General features: G+C 41.2%; 1 protein-coding gene across 1 annotated transcript in view; it reads right to left on the reverse strand.

The window, feature by feature from the left end:
• The window catches only part of LOC121560008 (cerebral cavernous malformations protein 2 homolog), a 62,123-nt gene extending 51,198 nt beyond the window's left edge, over positions 1 to 10,925 (reverse strand). Inside the window, exon 1 of the mRNA XM_041873052.2 lies at positions 10,823 to 10,925. Coding sequence (XP_041728986.1) covers positions 10,823 to 10,852 — 30 coding nt within the window. The 5' untranslated portion in view covers positions 10,853 to 10,925. The remainder of the gene's footprint in view (positions 1 to 10,822) is intronic.
• Between the last annotated feature and the right edge of the window lie 6,595 nt (positions 10,926 to 17,520).

Here is a 17,520-nt window from a genome sequence, read left to right on the forward strand (position 1 = left end):
CGGGCTTTGAACGGGGCACCTGGCTCAAGCCCGGGAGGCAGCCCGGTTCCAAAACGAATGCAATCACTTTTCACCCCATTTCAAACTCCGCCCACCGGGGGTAACCCAGGCCAGATAATCAAATCCCTCTCCTCCCACCGGGGGTAACCCGGGCTAGATAACGTGTGAAAATGTATGCACTCACTAACTGTAAGTCGCTCTGGATAAGAGCGTCTGCTAAATGACTGAAATGTAAAATAATGGAGTCAATGACAGGGTGATCACAGTCAGCTAGCTTGTACTCAGGACAACACCCCCCTAACTGACTGACGGACGGACGGACAGACAGCCATCATGGGTTGGAAAGCCATCCCTATAGTAGGGTGTAAGGTCACTGTTTGACACTGGTGCTCATGCTAGAAATCAAGTATTTTTACAGAAATATATTATCTTCCTTAATATGTTGCCTGATTAACCGTTTGTGAGCATGTCTCTCTGATATTTACATTTACATTTTAGTCATTTAGCAGATGCTCTTATCCAGAGCAACTTACAGTTAGTGAGTGCATACATTTTTTTAAATATATATTTTTCATACTGGCCCCCCCGTGGGAAACGAACCCACAACCCTGGAGTTGCAAGCGCCATGCTCTACCAACTGAGCTACAGGGGAGAGCTCCATGAATCAGGCCAGAGCGGTTTGACGCTTCTCCTGAAAATACTGCTTTCAAAATCGGTCCATTTCAGGTGGTGTTATCCCGTCTAGACTTGGGCAGTATACCATACAGTTGAAGACGGAGGTTTACATACACCTTAAGCCAAATACATTTAAACTCTGTTTTTCACAATTCCTGACTTTTAATCCTAGTAAAAAATCCCTGTCTTAGGTCAGTTAGGATCACCACTTTATTTTAAGAAATCTGAAATAGTAGATTGTTTAACTTGGGTCAAACGTTTCAGGAAGCCTTCCACAAGCTTCCCACAATAAGTTGGGTGAATTTTGGCCCATTCCTCCTGACAGAGCTGGTGTAACTGAGTCAGGTTTGTAGGCCTCCTTGCTCACACACGCTTTTTCAGTTCTGCCCATACATTTTCTATAGGATTGAGGTGAGGGCTTTGTGATGGCCACTCCAATACCTTGACTTTGTTGTCCTTAAGCCATTTTGCCACGACTTTGGAAGTATGCCTGGGGTCATTGTCCATTTGGAAGACCCATTTGCGACCAAGCTTTAACTTCCTGACTGATGTCTTGAGATGTTGCTTCAATATATCCACATAATATTCCTTCCTCATGATGCCATCTATTTTGTGCAGCAAAGCTCCCCCACAGCATGATGCTGCCACCCCCGTGCTTCACGGTTGGGATGGTGTTCTTCGGCTTGCAAGCTTTCCCCTTTTTCCTCCAAACATAACGATGGCCAAACAGTTATATTTTTGTTTCATCAGACCAGAGTACAATTTCTCCAAAAAGTATGATCTTTGTCCCCATGTGCAGTTGCAAACCGTAGTCAGTTTTTTTTTTATGGCGGTTTTGGAGCAGTGGCTTCTTCGTTGCTGAGCGGCCTTTCAGGTTATGTCGATATAGGACTTGTTTTATACTTGCATACTATTGTTTGTACAGATGAACGTCGTACCTTCAGGCATTTGGAAATTGTTCCCAAGGATGAACCAGACTTGTGGAGGTCTACAATTTTTTTTCTGAGGTCTTGGCTGATTTCTTTTGATTTTCCCATGATGTCAAGCAAAGAGGCACTGAGTTTGAAGGTAGGCCATGAAATACATCCACAGGTACACCTCCAATTGACTCAAATGATGTCAATTAGCCTATCAGAAGCTTCTAAAGCCATGACATCATTTTCTGGAATTTTCCAAGCTGTTTAAAGGCACAGTCAACTTAGTGTATGTAAACTTCTGACCCACTAGAATTGTGATACAGTGAATTAAGTGAAATAATCTGTCTAAACAATTGTTGGAAAAATTACTGTCATGTACAAAGTAAATGTCCTAACCGACTTGCCAAAACTATAGTTTGTTAACAAGAAATTTGTGGAGTGGTTGAAAAACGAGTTTTAATGACCCCAACCTAAGTGTATGTAAACTTCCGACTTCAACTGTATATACCATATTTACCATATCATATATACCGTACCATATTTAACATATCATATATACCGTACCATATATAACCATATATACCATACCATATTATCATATACGCTACCATTCAAAAGTTTGGGGTCACTTAGAAATGTCCTTGTTTTCGAAAGAAAAGCAAATTTTTGGTCCATTAAAATCACATCAAATTTATCAGAAATACAGTGTAGACATTGTTAATGTTGTAAATGGCTATCGTAGCTGGAAACGGCTGATTTTTTATGGAATTTCTACATAGGCGTACAGAGGCCCATTATCAGCAACGATCAGTCCTGTGTTCCAATGGCACGTTGTGTTTGCTAATCCAAGTTTATAATTTTAAAAGGCTAATTGATCATTAGAAAACCCTTTTGCAATTATGTTAGCACAGCTGAAAACTGTTGTGCTGATTAAAGAAGCAATAAAACTGGCCTTCTTGAGACTAGTTGAGTATCTGGAGCATAAGTAATTGTGGGTTCGATTACAGGCTCAAAATGGACAGAAACAAGGAACTTTCTTCTGAAACTCGTCAGTCTACAGTCGTGGTTTGAGAATGACACAAATACTAATTTTCACAAAGTCTGCTGCCTCAGTTTTGATGATGGCAATTTGCATATACAGTGGGGAAAAAAGTATTTAGTCAGCCACCAATTGTGCACGTTCTCCCACTTAAAAAGATGAGAGAGGCCTGTCATTTTCATCATAGGTACACGTCAACTATGACAGACAAATTGAGAAAGAAAATTCTGGAAAACTACATTGTAGGATTTTTAATGAATTTATTTGCAAATTATGGTGGAAAATAAGTATTTGGTCACCTACAAACAAGCAAGATTCCTGGCTCTCACAGACTTGTAACTTCTTCTTTAAGAGGCTCCTCTGTCCTCCACTCGTTACCTGTATTAATGGCACCTGTTTGAACTTGTTATCAGTATAAAAGACACCTGTCCACAACCTCAAACAGTCACACTCCAAACTCCACTATGGCCAAGACCAAAGAGCTGTCAAAGGACACCAGAAACAAAATTGTAGACCTACACCAGGCTGGGAAGATTGAATCTGCAATAGGTAAGCAGCTTGGTTTGAAGAAATCAAATGTGGGAGCAATTATTAGGAAATGGAAGACATACAAGACCACTGATAATCTCCCTCGATCTGGGGCTCCACGCAAGATCTCACCCCGTGGGGTCAAAATGATCACAAGAACGGTGAGCAAAAATCCCAGAACCACACGGGGGGACCTAGTGAATGACCTGCAGAGAGCTGGGACCAAAGTAACAAAGCCTACCATCAGTAACGCACTACGCAGTGCCAGACGTGTCCCCCTGCTTAAGCCAGTACATGTCCAGGCCCGTCTGAAGTTTGCTAGAGTGCATTTGGATGATCCAGAAGAGGATTGGGAGAATGTCATATGGTCAGATGAAACCAAAATATAACTTTTTGGTAAAAACTCAACTCGTCGTGTTTGGAGGACAAAGAATGCTGAGTTGCATTCAAAGAACACCATACCTACTGTGAAGCATGGGGGGTGGAAACATCATGCTTTGGGGCTGTTTTTTCTGCAAAGGGACCAGGACGACTGATCCGTGTAAAGGAAAGAATGAATGGGGCCATGTATCGTGAGATTTTGAGTGAAAACCTCCTTCCATCAGCAAGGGCATTGAACATGAAACGTGGCTGGGTCTTTCAGCATGACAATGATCCCAAACACACCGCCCGGGCAACGAAGGAGTGGCTTCGTAAGAAGCATTTCAAGGTCCTGGAGTGGCCTAGCCAGTCTCCAGATCTCAACCCCATAGAAAATCTTTGGAGGGAGTTGAAAGTCCGTATACCCAGCGACAGCCCCAAAACATCACTGCTCTAGAGGAGATCTGCATGGAGGAATGGGCCAAAATACCAGCAACAGTGTGTGAAAACCTTGTGAAGACTTACAGAAAACGTTTGACCTGTGTCATTGCCAACAAAGGGTATATAACAAAGTATTGAAAAACTTTTGTTATTGACCAAATACTTATTTTCCACCATAATTTGCTAATAAATTCATTAAAAATCCTACAATGTGATTTTCTGGATTTTTTTTCTTCATTTTGTCTGTCATAGTTGACGTGTACCTATGATGAAAATTACAGGCCTCTCTCATCTTTTTAAGTGGGAGAACTTGCACAATTGGTGGCTGACTAAATACTTTTTTTCCCCACTGTACTCCAGAATGGCATGAAAATGAACTTAATCCCCAAAAAACATTTCCACTGCATTTCAGCCCTGCCACAAAAGGACCAGCTGCCATCATGTCAGTGATTATCTCGTTAACACAGGTGAGAGTGTTGACGAGGACAAGGCTGGAGATCACTCTGTCATGCTGATTGAGTTAGAATAACAGACTGGAAGCTTTAAAAAGGAGGGTGGTGCTTGAAATCATTGTTCTTCCTCTGTTAACCATGGTTACCTGCAAGGAAACACGTGCCGTCTTCATTGCTTTGCACAAAAAGGGCTTCACAGGAAAGGATATTGCTGCTAGAAAGATTGCACCTAAATCAAACATTTTTCGGATCATCAAGAACTTCAAGGAGAGGTTCAATTGTTGTGAAGAAGGCGTCAGGGCGCCCAAGAAAGTCCAGCAAGCGCCAGGACGTCTCCTAAAGTTGATTCAGCTGCGGGATCGGGGCACCACCAGTGCAGAGCTTGCTCAGGAATGGCAGCAGGCAGGTGTGAGTGCATCTGCACGCACAGTGAGGCGAAGACCTTTGGAGGATGGCCTGGTGTCAAGAAGGGCAGCAAAGAAGCCACTTCTCTCCAGGAAAAACATCAGGGACAGACTGATATTCTGCAAAAGGAACAGGGATTGGACTTGGGTAAAGTCATTTTCTCTGATGAATCCCCTTTCCGATTGTTTGGGGCATCCGGAAAACACCTTGTCCGGAGAAGACAAGGTGAGCGCTACCATCAGTCCTGTGTCATGCCAACAGTAAAGCATCCTGAGACCATTCATGTGTGGGGTTGCTTCTCAGCCAAGGGAGTGGGCTCACTCACAATTTTGCCTAAGAACACAGCCATGAATAAAGAATGGTACCAACACATCCTCCGAGAGCAACTTCTCCCAACCACCCAAGAACAGTTTGGTGACGACCAATGCCTTTTCCAGCATGATGGAGCACCTTGCCATAAGGCAAAAGTGATAACTAAGTGGCTCGGGGAACAAAACATCAACATTTTGGCTCCATGGCCAGTAAACTCCCCAGACCTTAATCCCATTGAGAACTTGTGGTCGATCCTCAAGAGGCGGGTGGACAAACAAAAACCCACAAATTCTGACAAACATTGATTATGCAAGAATGGGCTGCCATCAGTCAGGATGTGGCCCAAAAGTTAATTGACAGCATGCCAGGGCGGATTGCAGAGGTCTTGAAAAAGAAGGGTCAACACTGCAAATATTGACTCCTTGCATAAACTTAATATAATTGTCAATAAAAGCCTTTGACACTTATGGAATGCTTGTAATTATACTTCAGTATACCATAGTAACATCTGACAAAAATATCTCATAACACTGAAGCAGCGAACTTTGTGAAGACCAATACTTGTGTCGTTCTCAAAACTTTTGACCACGACTGTATTCTTGTTCTGAGAAATGAAGGCTATTCCATGCGAGAAATTGCCAAGAAACTGAAGATCTCGTACAACACTGTGTACTACTCCCTTCACAGAACAGCGCAAACTGTCTCTAACCAGAATAGAAAGAGGAGTGGGAGGCCCCGGTGCACAACTGAGCAAGAGGACAAATACATTAGAATGTCTAGTTTGAGAAACAGACGCCTCACAGGTCCTCAACTGGCAGCTTCATTAAATAGTACCCGCAAAACACCAGTCTCAACGTCAATAGTGAAGAGGCGACTCCGGGATGCTGACCTTCTAGGCAGAGTTGCAAAGAAAAAGCCATATCTCAGACTGGCCAATAAAAAATAAAATATTAAAACGGACAAAAGAACACAGACACTGGACAGAAGAAGATTGGGAAAAAGTGTTATGGACAGACTAAACGATGTTTGAGGTGTTCAGATCACAAAGATGAACATTTGTGAGACGCAGACCAAATGAAAAGATGCTGGAGGAGTGCTTGATGCCATCTGTCAAGCATGGTGGAGGCAATGTGATGGTCTGGGGGTGCTTTGGTGGTGGTAAAGTGGGAGATTTGTACAGGGTAAAAGGGATCTTCAAGAAGGACGGCTATCAATCCATTTTGCAATGCCATGCCATACCCTGTGGACGGCGCTTGATTGGAGCAACAGGACAATGACCCAAAGCACAGCACCAAACTATGCAAGAACTATTTAGGGAAGAAGCAGTCAGCTGGTATTCTGTCTATAATGGAGTGGCCACCACAGTCACCGGATCTCAACCCTATTGAGCTGTTGTGATCTTGACCATATGGTACGTAAGAAGTGCCCATCAAGCCAATCCAACTTGTGGGAGGTGCTTCAGGAAGCATGGGGTGAAATCTCTTCAGATTACCTCAACAAATTGACAACTAGAATGCCAAAGGTCTGCAAGGCTGTAATTGCTGCAAATTGAGGATTTTTTGACGAAAGCAAAGTCAATGACTACATTTCCTATTCATTTTGCTATATTTCCTATTCAAACTAATTTCATGTATGTTTTCATGGAAAACAAGGACATTTCTAAGTGACCCCAAACTTTTGAACGGTAGTGTATATCATATATACCGTACCATATATACCATACCGTCTACACCATACCATATATCCCATATATACCATACCATCTATACCACATAATTACCGGGGGATATTTGACGGGTACAGTCGGTACTGGTTTTTCAAATACTGTTAGAACCGGTTATAGGTTGAACTGTTTTATAAAATGTGCGCTGTTTGCTAAATCACAACATGAGTTAGGTGAGGAGACATGGAAGGGGAGGGGTCATAGCCTACTAACTTCAGGACCCTCATCACCACCGTGGACCAGGAGCGCTGGGGCAGGAGCGCTGGGGCAGGACCCTCATCACCACCGTGGACCAGGAGCGCTGGGTCAGGACCCTCATCACCGCCGTGGACCAGGAGCGCTGGGGCAGGACCCTCATCACCACCGTGGACCAGGAGCGCTGGGGCAGGACCCTCATCACCACCGTGGACCAGGAGCGCTGGGGCAGGGCCCTCATCACCACCGTGGACCAGGAGCGCTGGGGCAGGACCCTCATCACCACCGTGGACCAGGAGCGCTGGGGCAGGACCCTCATCACCTCCGTGGACCAGGAGCGCTGGGGCAGGAGCGCTGGGGCAGGACCCTCATCACCACCGTGGACCAGGAGCGCTGGGGCAGGGCCCTCATCACCACCGTGGACCAGGAGCGCTGGGGCAGGACCCTCATCACCACCGTGGACCAGGAGCGCTGGGGCAGGACCCTCATCACCGCCGTCCCAAACCCAATCTACATCACATCAACTAAATACTAACATAGCACCGGGTGGAAGAAGAATTGCACGGACGCCGTTACCAAATACATTGAGAAATAAATGGTTTCGTTCAACATGGTGGAGCAGAAAGCCTCCAAGGACCCCAAGGGATGTAGCTCAGTTGGTAGAGCATGGCGTTTGCAATGCCAGGGTTGTGGGTTCGATTCCCACGGGGGGCCTGTAAGAGCGTCTGCTAAAATGACTAAAATGTAAACGTAAGTAAGCTACGAGCTGCCTGGGGGACATTTGTCGGCATTGCAGAGTTAACGCCTTGACTCCCACGCTATCAGCGATTTTTTTTAGTGCTTCCAAAATAACATGTTTTATAAGGTTTGTTTATTGACTGCTTACTTGTGTGCATTTATTCGAATGTTGAGCGTTACCTTGCATATTGAGTTAGATTTACGAACCTAAATGGCAGGCTAATAACACCAGGCATGGTTGTGGTTGACGGGAAAGTGAACCATAACGGGAAAATGTGTATTCAATGCAAATACAATACAACGCCTCACTGTGGCAAGATTGTTGTGACGCATTGTGTTGACGAGAAAGTGTGAACCCTAGAGAAAGCAAATGCCGCCACATTGTGGCACGGTAAGAGCGGTACCTTGGTTACCGCAAGGCACGGGTGGCACGGATGCCCCCCACCCTCAAGATGGTAGGACTGTATGAAGGTATGGAAATAAATGGATACCGCCCAAGCCTAATTTTTTGTCCAACCATAAGCTATTTGAGTATCAACTCGAAGTATACAAGTTGACTGATGTCTGGAAGGAGTTTTGTGGAGCAAGCTAAAAAAAAATCACCTGAGTGAGAAAGTAAGCAAGCTTTCATCTACACTGGTTGACCATAAAAAAAAACTACATCACTACAAAGCTCAGGTTCTTGGGAACATTTAGCTACGCTGCTATCAAGATTTCATGCTGAATTGTTGAAGCGATCATTGATTTACCGCAAGTAGGTAGCTAAACAAGCTGTTTAGCTAGCTAGCTACCTAACGTTAGCTTACTAAGGGAGAGAGTGGGGTGTTTTTGCTTGGCTACGACGGAGATTCTCCTATCTCACCGCGCTCTCCGTCTCTCTCACTCTTTCGATATGGTGAAACTAAATTGAACTTTAATACATTTAAACCTCAGGTTCTTAGTAACAGTTTGATATGGAGCAATTGAGACTGCATTTAGAATTGCAGATAAGACCGGAGATTAACCACGGAGGTGACAAGCTCTTTTTAGCAAATCAGCTCAAAGTGATTTTAATTTGGGAAATACAGTGCGTTCAGAAAGTATTCAGACCCCTTAACTTCTTCAAACATGACTCGAGTCGCGCTACCACGGTAACCTCCCGCCCTTAAAGGGACAGGTGAAATGTTTTTGTCTCATTATATATATTTTTTACATTATTTTGTTCTAAAGCTAGGTATTTTTTTCTTCAATGTTTGAGTTTCAACTGTTCAGGAAGAGAACACTACTAGTCAGACTAAGCTCTCGCCCTTAAAGGGGCAGGTGAACATTTGTCTCATCTGTGATATTTTGGTTAAAAGACTCATGTCACAAAAAAATGAAATTAAACAATATACCACATTACTTCTTACTAGTAATACATTTATTGTTTTAGAAACATTACAAAGCATGATCATCCGTTTTTTGGTGTGTTTTGTTGGTGTAATTTTAGCGAATAAAAAAATATTATGGCTGGTAGATTTTTTAAAATTCTACCTGCCACAGTGGACCAAAAAGTTACTTTTATGCCTTGACTGCAATACAGAAACTCAGATACACTCTGAATCTACACAGATCTATACTGGTGTGTATTCTCCAAAAAGTAGTCATTCTAGGGCAAATCTAAAAAAGCCATTATTTGAATCCCGGTTTCTCTGGATACATAATATCAAGCGATACATACCACCACAGGGTGGAGGGGGGGACCTGTACCAGAGATGTTGACCAAATAGACAGATAACCTACAGAAAGGAAGCACCTCATGCGCTCGCCTATGGTTATAACTGATTATAACTAGGTATGACAGTGAACAAAATCGAAATGACCTTACATATATGCTTAGCTGCAGTCCAAACAGCTCCTACAGTCTGATGGATGATCACTTTTTGTAAATAAAATTAAGGACATTTCAAATGTTGGTTTTTAGTACTTATGTGGATGGCACTTTGGAAAAAACGCTGCACATTATTTAAGGGAAAGTGTATATTTTCGTTTGAAAGTCAAAATCACAAATTTTGCAAAAATAAGTCTGTTTTGGTTAATTATTTTTCATCCAGATAACATTATTTACAAGTCTAATGATGTTTTGTTAAGCATTGTGTTGCTTTTTCTAATGTTTTCTTCTAATATGTTGGTAGTCTGAGGGATAATCAGAATATATGGCTCCTCTGCCCATTCCCCGCACTGCTGCAACTTGCAGACAGAGCCGCACCTGTCTCCCAAATCGCGCAGGCTGCACAGCAAGCCATTTTCCAAGTTTAAACAACGTTTTTTTTAAACACACGTATTTCGACTATCAGGATATCTGATAAAACGTCATATTATTCGAATAAACAAATTATTTCAAATGCCCTTCCCTTAGTAGGACACATAATACTTATGTACTTAAGTATATTGAACAGCTTCTATCCCTGAGCCATACGACTTCTAAATAGTTAACAAAATGGCTACACGGGCTATCTGCATGGAACATTCAATTTTATTTTTACACTGTCTCCATGTAAAACACACACACTTCATTTGCTCACACACACACAATACGCACACACTCACGTACAATCATCATATAGGCTGCTGCTACTCCGGTTATCATATATCCTGATGCCTAGTCACCTTACCCCTAGATTCGATGCAACCAATTGTTCTTGTTCTTTTGAGTTTGTAAAAAGTCTTGGTTGCGTCGGATATGCTCACCCCTATGCATATCTAACCCTACCGCTGCAGTCTCCCTGCACATTGTAAATATGGTATTGGCACTGACCCTGGAAATGACCCCGTATATAGCTTACTTACTTTCTTGTGTTCTTATTTCTCGTGTTTTTGTTCTACTTGGCTTTTTCCTTTTTTGCTTTAAAAAAATAAATATATATAGTATTACTGATATTGATTTCATCATTGTTGGGAATGGGCAAGTAAGAAGTCATTTCAAACTTGTGCACATGACAAAAAACTTGAAACTTGAAGAGACTCACTGAACGATTCACTAGAACCGAGTTAGCTAACGAAGTTTCAAGTCACTTACCTTTTTCACTTTTTTCACATCCTCCTCCATCTCTATGTGTAGGTAATCTTCATGCTCAGTGCAACCAACGATTTCTTCAGCAACTCAAAACACATCTAGCTAACGTCAGAACCACGGCGACAATCTGTGACATGTCAACCCAATGTAAAATATAGCATCATTTGGCTAGGGGGCACTCGGTGCTCATAAAACGAGTGGAATAACAACCATTTGTAACTTCGATAACATTATTATTTCACGTTGTCAAAAGCACTTATGTACTCGTGTCGGAGGGCAATGCCTTGGCATTATTAAGACAACCACATAGAAAATATTAGTGGGGAAACAGGGATAACAAAAAATAAATAAAAAACTGCATCAACTTTTCAACTGTACCGCCATTATGGGCGTAGTGAAGATTGTACTTGTTCTTCTTCTGTGGATTTTATATGGCGGTTGGCAACCAACTTTAAGGTGCATTACCGCCACCGACTGGACTGGAGTGTGGACCAGAGACAGGGAAGATCTAAATCCTACCGAATATTCTCGTCTCCCTAAGGAAACGAAATACATCATGAAATACTACATCCCCTGATGATATCTCCAGCAGTTCACTTAATCTAGGCTCTTTAACCACATAACTCCTCAAAATTAATATGAATAATTTAGTATTCTTCTTCTTCTTCTTCTTCTTCTTCTTCTTCGTTATATTGGCGTTCGCACAATTTAGTGTGCATTCCGCCACCTACTGTGCAGAATGCAAACAGGATTTCCATCCCCGAAAAACGGAACCCATTTGTGTGTGTGTGTGGGGGGGGGGGGGCTTATATTCATACAAATTACCAAAAATAAATAAACTAAACTATATCAAACTACTTTTTTTGTGTAAAAAGATAATTATAAAATATCTGATTCAGGGGGAGCCTGGGAGTGCGGGCCGTCCGATGTAAACTCCTGAAGTCCCCAGAACCTTTCTGCCACAGCCACAATAATGTCCAGTTTCTTTGACACTTGAGCCATACAGTTTATAACTCTAGCATATGAATGCCGCGAAATCCAAATTTTTAACACTCAGGGTATCTTTTGACTGGCAGCAAACAATTACTACAGGCTGTGGTGCGTCAACTACCATATCGTCACGAGCGTCACTTGTTTTCTCAACTCTTTTAATCGTCTCCACACAGGAGATTCGATTGACCTCTCAAAGTTTTGTTTTGTTTACAATTTTTTTTTAAATGTCTGTGACATTTTATGAGACTCCTGTTTCCACGAATCGAGGATGAAGATAGTATCACCAATACCAAGTTAGTTGAAAAATCTCTGGCTGCTATCGCATTGGAGACACACCCATTAACTAGACCAGAATATACATTTTTTTCTTCATGGTAAACAGCCTGAGTCCAGTTGCAGGGGGTCCATTTGAAAATTTGGTCCATGAAGTAATCCAACAAAGTTCACGGCGCCAATGTGTACTGAAATTCCAACCGATCCCCTTGCAACTGGACACGGACATTTTATGAGACTCCTGTTTCCACGAATCAAGCACAAAGATAGTATCACCAATACCAGGTGAGATGAAAAATCTCTGGCGGCACTTTGCATAGCCACACCTGCAACTACCAGTATATTGCGCCAATCTTTTTTTGGTTAAATCACATTATCTGGCGTTACAATATGTAGCTATCCTCACCTGACCTGTCTCATGCCACACAGTAACTAGCCACCTTCAGATACAAAGCTCTCATCTGGACAAAAGATGATCTAAGTGTCACTATACTGAAAGTGTGTAGCGACCGTGAATTTTCGACCGACCTTACTATCTTCGTTCTCGATTCGGCTAAACATGTACAGTATCTTCTAAAATGTCCATGTCCCGTTGCAGGCGGGTGCATTTGAATTTAGAAAATGCTTTGTTATTTTTTTGCTTAAATCTTCTCTCATTGATTGAGACAGGGGGTGAGCGTCATCATGACAGGCGGCACTTTGGGGTGGAGCCACCTGTCTCGACGAGAGAACGTTGGTAGAAAAGTCTCTGTGCTACACCAAACAGTGACACTCCCAGTAATGGATGCCAAAAATCTTCGGTTAAATCACTTTATCTGGTGTAACAATCAGTGGCTAGTTTGTGGTGTGGTCGAATGTGATCAGAAGGTATGTGTTGACTGTGTGTGTGTCAATTGTGGGGGTGCCCATGTTGCTGGGGATCAGAAGTGCCCTGTGCGAGAGAGACAGGTTGAGGTTGCCAGGGTCAGAGCAGAACAGAAGGTGTCGTATGCTGAGGCAGTGAAGAGAGTAGAGGATGATGGGTCAAGGGTGAGTAGTAGGTCGAGGCTAATGCAGAGTGATATGAATTAGTGCTTCAGTAAGGTTGGTTTCTTAGCGTTCATAGCAATGGTTATCAACTGTACATCAGAGATGGAACGTAGATCACAGGAAATAGATGCTGTGGTGGGCCGCTGCAGAGAAGTACTAGGGGTGTACGAGGTTTCACTACAGAAGAGTTACAAGGTGTGTTGATCTAAAGAGTCCCGTCCTCCCAGGCCTTCGGAATAGGATCAGTTACGGTGAAGTAGCGGAATGCTGTTCGCTTTACACATTTTTTATTATGATGAAATAGTGATATATAGATGGAGGGTTAGTTGGTGGTATGTAATAGTGGTGTATAGATGTTAGTTGGTGGTATGTAATAGTGGTATATAGATGTTAGTTGGTGGTATGTAATAGTGGTATATAGATGTTAGTTGGTGGTATGTAATAGTGGTATATAGATGTTAGTTGGTGGTATGTAATAGTGGTATATAGATGTTAGTTGGTGGTATGTAATAGTGGTGTATAGATGTTAGTTGGTGGTATGTAATAGTGGTATATAGATGTTAGTTGGGTATGTAATAGTGGTGTATAGATGTTAGTTGGGGTATGTAATAGTGGTATATAGATGTTAGTTGGCGGTATGTAATAGTGGTGTATAGATGTTAGTTGGTGGTATGTAATAGTGGCATATAGATGGTAGTTGGTGGTATGTAATAGTGGTATATAGATGGTAGTTGGTGGTATGTAACAGTGGTATATAGATGTTAGTTGGTGGTATGTAATAGTGGCAATAGATGTTAGTCGGGTGGTATGTAATAGTGGTATAGATGTTAGTTGGTGGTACGTAATAGTGGATATAGACGTAGTTGGTGGTATGTAATAGTGGTTATAGATGTTAGTTGGTGGTATGTAATAGTGGTATATAGACTTAGTTGGTGGTACGTAACAGTGGTGTATAGATTAGTTGGTGGTATGTAATAGTGGCATATAGATGTTAGTTGGTGGTATGTAATAGTGGTGTATAGATGTTAGTTGGTGGTATGTAATAGTGGTACATAGATGGTAGTTGGCAGGTATGTAATAGTGGCATATAGACGGTAGTTGGGGTATGTAATAGTGGTGTATAGATGTTAGTTGGTGGTATGTAATAGTGGTATATAGATGGTAGTTGGTGGTATGTAATAGAGGTATATAGATGGTAGTTGGTGGTCTGTAATAGTGATATATAGATGTTAGTTGGTGGTATGTAATAGTGGTATATAGATGTTAGTTGGTGGTATGTAATAGTGGTATATAGATGGTAGTTGGTGGTATGTAATAGTGGTATATAGATGGTAGTTGGTGGTATGTAATAGTGGTGTATAGATGTTAGTTGGTGGTATGTAATAGTGATATATAGATGTTAGTTGGTGGTATGTAATAGTGGTATATAGATGGTAGTTGGTGGTATGTAATAGTGGTGTATAGATGTTAGTTGGTGGTATGTAATAGTGGTATATAGATGTTAGTTGGTGGTATGTAATAGGGGTATATAGATGTTAGTTGGTGGTATGTAATAGTGGTACATAGATGTTAGTTGGTGGTGTGTAATAGTGGTATATAGATGTTAGTTGGTGGTATGTAATAGTGGTATATAGATGTTAGTTGGTGGTATGTACAGTGGTATATAGATGTTAGTTGGTGGTATGTAATAGTGGTATATAGATGGTAGCTGGTGGTATGATAGTGGTATATAGATGTTAGTTGGTGGTATGTAATATGGTGTAGATGTTGGTTGGCGTATTAATAGTGGTATATAGATGGTAGTTGGTGGTATGTAATAGGGTATATAGATGGTAGTTGGTGGTGTGTAAAAGTGTGTATAGATGGTAGTTGGGGTATGTAATAATGGTAATAGACGTTAGTTGGTGGTATGTAATAGTGGGTATAGATGTTAGTTGGTGGTATGTAATAGTGGTATATAGATGGTAGTTGGTGGTACTGTAATAGTGGTATATAGACGTTAGTTGGTGGTATGTAATAGTGGTGTATAGATGTTAGTTGGTGGTATGTAATAGTGGTGCATAGATGGTAGTTGTGGTATGTAATAGTGGTACATAGATGTTAGTTGGCGGTATGTAATAGTGGTGTATAGATGTTAGTTGGTGGTATGTAATAGTGGTATATAGACGGTAGTTGGTGGTATGTATAGTGGATATAGATGTTAGTTGGTGGTATGTAATTAGTGGTGTATAGATGTTAGTTGGTGGTATGTAATAGTGGTGTATAGATGGTAGTTGGTGGTATGTAATAGTGGTATATAGAGTTAGTTTGGTGGTATGTAATAGTGGTTATAGATGTTAGTTGGTGGTATGTAATAGTGGTGCATAGATGGTAGTTGGTGGTATGTAATAGTGGTACATAGATGCTTTGTTGGTGGTGTGTAATAGTGGTATATAGACGTTAGTTGGTGGTGTGTAACAGTGGTATATGATGGTAGTTGGTGATATGTAATAGTGGTGTATAGATGGTAGTTGGTGGTGTGTAATAGTGGTATATAGATGGTAGTTGGTGGTATGTAATAGTGGTATATAGATGTTAGTTGGTGGTATGTAATAGTGGTATATAGATGGTAGTTGGTGGTGTGTAATAGTGGTATATAGATGTTAGTTGGTGGTGTGTAATAGTGGTGTATAGATGTTAGTTGGTGGTATGTAATAGTGGTATATAGATGGTAGTTGGTGGTATGTAATAGTGGTATTGTAGTGTCGGTTATTCGTAGGTGTTACCGTCAATCAAGGAGTCTGCTTAGGCTGTATCGTGTTCAAAGGCCTTTATTAAAACCACGAGGTTACAGCATAAGTTCACAGACCCGCGGAGATCCGGAGAAACAGTCCCAAATAAATCTTACTGTGTTCTGCCCCTCCGTCGTTGTTCCCCCCTTATATATAACCTTCCAAGATGTGGGTGGCTCCCTCTACTGTCCAATCCCCGTGTCTACACCACACTTCCTGTCTGTGGTAGGTGACGTTACAATAAAACAGTCCCTCTTGATACCAAAATCAACATTCTTTCAGTTCTATTTGAAAAACATTTAACACCATCATATTGTCAATACACTACAGTATATAAATGGTAGTTGGTGGTATGTAATAGTGGTATATAGATGGTAGTTGGTGGTATGTAATAGTGGTATATAGATGGTAGTTGGTGGTATGTAATAGTGGTATATAGATGTTAGTTGGTGGTATGTAATAGTGGTATATAGATGGTAGTTGGTGGTATGTAATAGTGGTGTATAGATGTTAGTTGGTGGTATGTAATAGTGGTATATAGATGTTAGTTGGTGGTATGTAATAGTGGTGTATAGATGGTAGTTGGTGGTATGTAATAGTGGTATATAGATGTTAGTTGGTGGTATGTAATAGTGGTATAGATGTTAGTTGGTGGTATGTAATAGTGGTGTATAGAGGTAGTTGGTGGTATGTAACAGTGGTATATATATGTGTGTGGTGGTATGTAATAGTGTATATAGATGTTAGTTGGTGGTATGTAATAGTGGTATATAGATGGTAGTTGGTGGTGTGTAATAGTGGTATATAGATGTTAGTTGGTGGTATGTAATAGTGGTATATATATGTTAGTTGGTGGTATGTAATAGTGGTATATAGATGTTAGTTGGTGGTATGTAATAGTGGTACATAGATGTTAGTTGGTGATATGTAATAATGGTGTATAGATGGTAGTTGGTGGTGTGTAATAGTGGTATATAGATGGTAGTTGGTGGTGTGTAATAGTGGTATATAGATGGTAGTTGGTGGTATGTAATAGTGGTATATAGATGGTAGTTGGTGGTGTGTAATAGTGGTACATAGATGTTAGTTGGTGGTATGTAATAGTGGTGTATAGATGGTAGTTGGTGGTATGTAATAGTGGTACATAGATGTTAGTTGGTGGTGTGTAATAGTGGTGTATAGATGTTAGTTGGTGGTGTGTAATAGTGGTGTATAGATGGTAGTAGGTGGTATGTAATAGTGGTGTATAGATGTTAGTTGGTGGTATGTAATAGTGGTATATAGATGTTAGTTGGTGGTATGTAATAGTGGTATATAGATGTTAGTTGGTGGTATGTAATAGTGGTGTATAGATGTTAGTTGGTGGTATGTAATAGTGGTACATATATGTTAGTTGGTGGTATGTAATAGTGGTGTATAGATGGTAGTTGGTGGTATGTAATAGTGGTACATAGATGTTAGTTGGTGGTATGTAATAGTGGTATATAGATGGTAGTTGGTGGTATGTAATAGTGGTGTATAGATGTTAGTTGGTGGTATGTAATAGTGGTGTATAGATGTTAGTTGGTGATATGTAATAATGGTATATAGATGGTAGTAGGTGGTATGTAATAGTGGTATATAGATGTTAGTTGG

Source organism: Coregonus clupeaformis, unplaced genomic scaffold (genome assembly GCF_020615455.1).
Source record: "Coregonus clupeaformis isolate EN_2021a unplaced genomic scaffold, ASM2061545v1 scaf0065, whole genome shotgun sequence".
Classification (NCBI taxonomy): domain Eukaryota; kingdom Metazoa; phylum Chordata; class Actinopteri; order Salmoniformes; family Salmonidae; genus Coregonus; species Coregonus clupeaformis.